Raw genomic sequence first — 7,378 nt, 5'->3', positions numbered from 1 at the left:
AAATGAGAGCTCCCCTGTAAGCTTTCAAAATCATAACCTGGCAGGGTCTCCGGTTGGATTGGTCTTTCATTTAGGTGGACTTGTTAATCAATGAACTGGTGTAATTTTTTTTTGCAGACACCGAGGTTCCCCCCCCCCCAGCAAGGGTCAAAGTGTAATTTGGACCCTGGCTGCATCCCCTCTAGATCTGCCCCAGCCCCTCTCTGGTTGACACCACTGTTTTGTATTGACCCCTTAAAAGAAAGCTGGGAGTCTGAGGTTGCTTTTGACAGTTCCTGCTGTGATGTAACTTTCATTATATTGTTCAGTACTAGTAGTATTCATAGATTGTAAGGCTGGAAGGGACCTTGGAAGATCATCAGGTCCAGCCCCCTGCACCAAGCTGGAAAGATAACTGGGGTTAGCTGACCCCAGCAAGGGGACCGTCCAGTCTCCTCTTGAAGATTTGCACCCCCTCTGTAGGAAACATATTCCACAGTCTGTACACCTGGTTGTGAAGTTGTTTTTCCTAATGGTGAGCCTGAAATGGTCTTCCAGGAGTTTGTGACCATTTTCCCCAAAGGAGACCTGATTCATAGTAGTAGTACCATATGTGGGACTTTTTTCTTTCAACATTGTAGTTTTGTGTGCTTCCCAGCACCATGCTTGCTTTCAGTTATGGGCTCCTGGTAAGAACAATAAAGCCAGTAGACCTCACAGTTGTATTTGTTCTGTCCCCTGGCCTATACTAACCTCTACTGCTAGTGGATACTATCATTGGCAACAAGGATGGGATCTTCATTTGCATTTGTGCCTGGAACCACAATCTAAATGATTCAGAATAGTAAGAAAATACTTCTGTATTTCTATATATGCACCATATTACTATATGCACCATATTACTACATGGGCCCTAAATTAAATTGGGATTTGATTTGGGCTCATAAATTGAAAATGGCACCTCTGATTTCTACATTAACATACTACAGGCACTTAAAGCCCCCTGCCCAGACTACCTCAGTTTTGATATGGAATTTTGGCCTTTCACCCCAGCTCATGCATAAGCTCAGTTTCATAGTTTCATAGTTTCTAGGGTCGGAAGGGACCTGAGCAGATCATCTAGTCCGACCCCCTGCCATGGCAGGAAAGAGTACTGGGGTCAAACGACCCCAGAAAGATGTGCATCTAACCTCCTCTTAAAGACCCGCAGGGTAGAAGCCTGCACCACTTCTCTTGGAAGTTGGTTCCAGACCCTAGTCGCCCTGACTGTGAAGTAGCGCCTCCTGATATCTAACCTAAACCTACCCTCTGCCAGCTTGTGACCGTTATTCCTGGTCACCCCTGGCGGTGCTTGGGGGAACAGTGACTCCCCCAATGCCTGCTGGTCCCCCCTGATTAGCTTATAACAGGCCACAAGATCCCCCCTCAGCCTTCTCTTTTGGAGGCTGAACAGGTTCAGGTCCCGTAGCCTCTCCTCATAGGGCCTGCCCTGTTGTCCCCTGAGTGTGTGAGTGGCCCTCCTCTGGACCCTCTCCATGCTGTCAACACCCCTCTTGAAGTGTGGCGCCCAGAACTGGACGCAGTACTCCAGCTGCGGCCTGACCAGTGCCGCATAGAGGGGGAGGATCACCTCTTTGGACCGAGATGCACCTCTTTGCTCGAGATGCATCTGTGGATGCATGCCAAGGTGCGGTTGGCCTTCCTAACTGCTTCTCCACACTGCCGGCCCATGTTCATCTTGGAGTCAATGATGACCCCCAGATCCTTTTCCACCTCCGTGCTGACAAGAGGGGAGTTCCCTAATCTGTAGGTATGGTGCCGGTTGTTCCTCCCGAGGTGCATCACCTTGCACTTGTCTGTATTGAAACCCATCCTATTCTCGTCCGCCCAACCTTGTAACCTGTCTAGGTCTGATTGTAGCCTGTTGCATCCTTCCAGTGTGCTCACGTCCCCCCACATCTTAGTGTCATCAGCAAATTTGAACAGGGTGCTTTTTACCCCCTCATACAAATCACTGATGAAGATGTTGAACAGTGCAGGCCCGAGGACCGAGCCCTGCGGAACCCACTGCCGACGTCCTTCCAGGTTGAGAAGGACCCATCCACCACCACCCTCTGGGTGCGGCCCACCAGCCAGCTGGCGACCCATTTGACTGTGTGGGTGTCTACGCCACAGCCCTCAAGTTTCTTAATGAGAACGGGGTGAGAGACAGTGTCAAAAGCCTTCTGGAAGTCCAGGAAGACTATATCCACTGCTACCCCTGAATCTAATGATCTGGTGATCTGATCGTAAAAGGCCACCAGGTTGGTCTGACAAGACCTGCCACTGATGAACCCATGTTGGTTGTCCTTAAGCATGCAGTCCCCTGCTGGCCCCTCCTGGATGTGTGCCAGCATAATTTTCTCGAACAGCTTGCCTAGGATCGAGGTAAGACTAACCGGCCTATAGTTTCCCGGGTCCTCCTTCCTGCCTTTTTTGAAGATGGGGACCACGTTGGCCCTCTTCCAGTCCTCCGGTACCTCACCAGAGCACCACGAGTGCTCGTAAAGCTGTGCCAGGGGACTTGCAATGACCTCAGCCAGTTCCTTTAGAACTCTAGGGTGGAGATCATCCGGGCCGGCTGACTTGAATACGTCCAACCCCACCAGAAGCTCCCTAACTAAATCCTTGCTAACCCGTGGCCCAGATGTGCCTCCCCCGGGGCCCGAGGGGGGCCCAGCAGGGAGGTGGCTGTTTTGGTCCCTACTTAGGAAGACGGAGGCAAAGAAATCGTTAAACATGTTAGCTTTGCCGTCTGGTGTGACGACCAAGTTTCCCATCGCGTCCTGCAAGGGCCCCACATTACCCGGGACCTTCTTTTTACCCCCTATGTATTTAAAAAAGGACTTCTTATTGTCCTTAATCTGGGAAGCTAGTCCCAGTTCCATCTCTGCCTTGGCCTTCCTCACTACCCCCCTACATCCCCGAGCAACTACAGAATAGTCCTCCCTGGTGATGACCTCTTCTTTCCATTGGGTGTAAGCCTCCTTTTTAGCAAGGAGACATTCCTGGATGCTTTTGGTGAGCCACGGAGGCTTGTGTGCTCTCCTGCTCCCTTTGATCCTCATTGGGATTACCTTCCTTTGGGCTTGGAGGATCATCTCCTTAAGGAGCGACGACTCTCCTTGGACACCTGGCTCCCCTCCCCTCCAGGACCTCAGTGCTTCTCCAACTATCCTCCTTAGCTCGTTGAAGTCTGCCCTCCTGAAATCTAGGGCCGCTGCCTTACTGCATGCCTTTGCCACCTTGTGCTGGATGGTGAATTCCAGCAGGCAATGATCGCTGTTGCCCAGGTGGTCCAATGTCTGTCTTCCCCAAGAGGCGTGAACTAGTAAACCTTCTCAGGGCGCCACTGCTGCATCAGTCTCTATGCAAAATCCAGTGGTGGTCACCATGTTTTTGGATAACTACTATCTCTCAGCCACTTTAGAAGACCTGGCCTGCACTTCTCAGGAGGAAGTTCTAATCACTATAGTAGGGATTATTCCAGATTCAAATACTCTTCAACCCTCATGCTGAAGCTGTGGTTTGGTGCAGAGGAAGAATGAAGACTCATTGGAAAGAGAAGGGTTGAAGGAGTGGGAGAGATGAAAAAAGAGAGGGAATAGGGACAGAGAATCCTGAATTATAGTCATTTCTCCAAGGACTATACCTGTATTTTACCTGAACCATTCATTAGATAAAATATACAAATGCTCCTTGGAGCAGCATTGGAACTAAGGGCTCATTTCTCCCCGATAAATGCTCCAAACCTTAGGTAAGTGAGTCATGCTCATTCTTGTACCTATACTGTCTCTCTCTCCCTCTCAATATCTCTGTCCCTTTGGCCTAATTACTCTTTAATAAATTCCATAGAATCATAGAAAATCAGGACTGGAATAGACCTTGGAGACCATCTAGTCAATGAGTGCCCCAGGTAGCACTGGCAGCCTCTATGTGTGACACATGATAGATCAGGCAGGGGACAGGCAGAACAGCAGCAAGTAGAGCTGTAAAAAGAAAGGAGAAAAGGAGATCAGACAAGAACAATAGGGAAAAGAGCAAAAAGTAGAGCAGCAGATTTGTCAGGGAAATGGGGCTGGAGTGGCACTTTGGGGGGTCCAGGACTCTTTCCCAAAAGATGGACCCTCACTGATATAGTGCAAACTCCATGCTCAAGGCAGGAATGTTGTCCCCTCCAAACCACTGCAGACATATGGTTGTCTGATCTTCCCTTAACAGTTCTTAGAGATGGGAGATTCTCCAGCCTATCTTGGCTGTATAAAGTGGAACAGCTCTAAGGAGACAGATCGGGAAGGCCCATCCCCCTCACTGGTAAAACATACAGCTTGTTGAGCTAGGTGCTTTATGGAGAGGTGTGACATGTGGGGTTGAATCCTTGTGGGCAGAGGAGAGAATTAAACTTAACTTTTCCATTCCCAGGCCAGTGCTCTAAAATGGGTTATGGCCTGAAAGGGGAAGGGGTCAGAGCACCTTCTACCATGGTTGATTCTAAAAGATGGATCCCACCCCCTGCTCCATTTATGAAAGAAAAGGCTTTAGCACTCACCCTCAGAGGTTGTAGTGTCTGAATCCTTTCATTAACAAGATCTTTTTCTCTTTTACCACTAAAGGGCATGGTTAAGTTATGTCACTGAAAAGACCATTTCATTTTGGATGTTCTGATTTTTATTATTAGTCAACCTTTCCAATTTAATGTCTTTGAAGAGCCTCTATAGTCAAATCCAACACTGAATTATTTAATTAACACTTAGCTAAGCAATCGCAATGAATGCTAATGAGTCTGTCCCTGTATCAAGGGAATGTCAGCCTGGGATGGAGTTTGAAGGCTAGATGAAGTAGTAGTTTTCTGTGTCCAATACGTAACTGTAACCCTAAACTAAGGAAAACACTGGTTTAAGAAAGGGACACTTGTGTGGCTCTGTGGCAATACTAGTCTCTGTAATCATTCTGTTTGGGTTCCTACAGAAAATCACAACTGCTAAGACAGTTTTGCTATTGCTTTATTGAATCATTTTAAATGCCAGGTTAAAATATTCTGTCAAGTGCAGATACCGATTGTGAAACCTGACATAGATCATCCCAATGTGTAAGGCTACAGTCAGGTATTCAGAGATAAGTTCCTTTCAATCTTTCCTATTAAGTTACAGAAATAGAGTAAAGATCACTCTGTCACCTGCTGGTTCAGGCACTCTTGCTGTAATGAACAGTTATTTGTATTATACAAAGTGGAAGAATGTCAACAAAGAAACTGGAAGGCCTCTACCCCAGGTTAATCTATAGCATGATGCAGAGCAGTCATCCAGGAGTTGAATAATGTGTGTTTGAACTCACTTATTTAACCTGGGTCTCCCACAGCCTGGCTGAGAGACTGGACAGAGGGCATTGAGTTAAAAGGAGAACTATCCCTTTGAATCTTTAACTTTTTAAATCTAGTTTCTACCCCGCTCCACCCTCCCCCCCTCTTTATAGTAAAAACAATTGGGAGAATTTAGTCCAAATTTGAACAGTTTCCTATCAACCAAAACTGCATCTGTTGGTAAACAAAATATTCACTGAAAAAAAAACAGACCCTCCATTCAGTCTGTCTTGCATAAATGAATGAATTCCACTGAATTCAAATTAGTTAGGAATCCTGTTTAAGTAGCTAGGATTGTGTTCATGTAAAAAGAGAAAAAGAATGTGTGTGTGTATCAAGGCTGAAAGAAATGAGTACAACCAGAAAACCAATTAACAGAATGATATAAGGAGGGAAATAAAAGTAACTTAGCATAAAACGGGGAAGAAAAACCCATGTAATCTACTGTACAGATTCTTTTGACCTATTTTTTGTAAGTTTATTTAATTTATACTCCCTTGCTTTCCAGTAGGCTTCTTTGCATCATTTTCTAACCTTTAATTAAATCAATCTTTGTCTAAAATTTGCATATGGACCAACACCATATAACTAGAGGCATGCACAAGTACTCCTGATCCCTGTTGTTTACAAAACAGGCCTATGGTGTAAAAACATCACTGAAATGATAAATCTTTCCTTTTTGGTATTCTGTAATGGAGGTACAGATGCACTTTGAAATTGGAGAAAGTTAAAAGAGGTGTTTTCCCTATGCTGAGTCTTTTACTAAAGTCTCTCATCAGGTCTGAATCAACATTTTTCTTTCCAGGACTTTCCTGAGGGCTGTTTGAACATCTTTATTTCTCAGGCTATACACAATGGGGTTCAGTAATGGAGTCACCACTGTGTAAGTCACAGAAATCAGAGTATCTTTCTCAAGGGAATACGTGGATTTGGGCCTCAAATAGACGATGGAAGCACAGCCAAAGTGTATGACCACCACAATGAGGTGGGAGGCACAGGTGGAGAAGGCTTTCTGCTTCCCCTCAGCAGAAGGGATCTTAAGGATGGTGTTAAAGATTAGCATATAAGAGAACAGGATCAAAATGAATGATAGAAATATAGCTAACATGCAAAAGATAAAAATGATAATTTCAACAATATAATTCCTGGTGCAAGCCAGTTTAATCACTGGGGCCATGTCACAAAAGAAGTGGTGGATCTGGTTTGCCCTACAAAAAGGCAACTTAAATATAAAAGATGTCTCTATCAAGGCAAAAAGAAAACTGGTTATTGCTGAAAAGGCCACCATCTTGGTGCAGAATGTCTGCTTCATAAGGACATGGTAATGCAAGGGTTTACATATGGCCACATAGCGATCATATCCCATCACTGCCAGCAGCATGCAATTGGTGCCTCCAAAACCAAGGAAGAAACACATCTGGGTAGCACATCCCATGAAAGAAATTGTCTTATGTTCTATTAGCAAATTTGTGAGCATGTTGGGGACAATATCCAAGGTGTAACAGGTCTCTGAGAAGGAGAGAATAGCAAGGAAGAAGTACATGGGGATGTGGAGACTCTTATCAACCCTGATGATTGTCATGATGATAATATTTCCAGCCAGGGTGACTATGTACATGAGGGAAAACACAACAAATAGCACCATCTGCAGATGTGGAAAATTGGAAAATCCGATTAGGATGAATTCTGTCACAAAAGTTTGATTTTCTGGTCTCATTGATGTGTGGTGTCTGATCTGAGAAAAAAATCATTGACAAAATAACAATGTATCACCTTGGAGAATTTGTTAGACCCCCACTCCATAAGGTGCCCAATGACTAGGGAGGTGACAGTCCAATTACTCGTGGATCCTGTTACTCATTACCCAGAGCAGAGCATGGAGCAAACACCAGCACACATTGCTCGCAACAGTTTTATTCAGAATGGAGACCTCTTCGGGCGAGCTCTCTTGCCATAAGAGACGAGAACATGTGTAATGATTTATTATTTTTTATAAAATAT

At 45.3% G+C, this 7,378-nt stretch overlaps 1 protein-coding gene across 1 annotated transcript in view; it reads right to left on the bottom strand.

The window, feature by feature from the left end:
* The window catches only part of LOC149866637 (olfactory receptor 10T2-like), an 8,041-nt gene extending 947 nt beyond the window's left edge, over window positions 1–7,094 (bottom strand). The window contains exons 1-2 of the mRNA XM_090041628.1: window positions 6,186–7,094; window positions 1,285–1,357 (exon numbers count right to left, since the gene is read on the bottom strand). Coding sequence (XP_089897754.1) covers window positions 1,285–1,357; window positions 6,186–7,094 — 982 coding nt within the window. The remainder of the gene's footprint in view (window positions 1–1,284; window positions 1,358–6,185) is intronic.
* Between the last annotated feature and the right edge of the window lie 284 nt (window positions 7,095–7,378).

This window comes from Crocodylus siamensis, chromosome 4 (genome assembly GCF_052110815.1).
Source record: "Crocodylus siamensis isolate JL-2025a chromosome 4, ASM5211081v1, whole genome shotgun sequence".
NCBI lineage: Eukaryota > Metazoa > Chordata > Crocodylia > Crocodylidae > Crocodylus > Crocodylus siamensis.
Note: the sequence above shows the minus strand (reverse complement) of the source record. Positions and strands in the feature narration are given on the sequence as shown.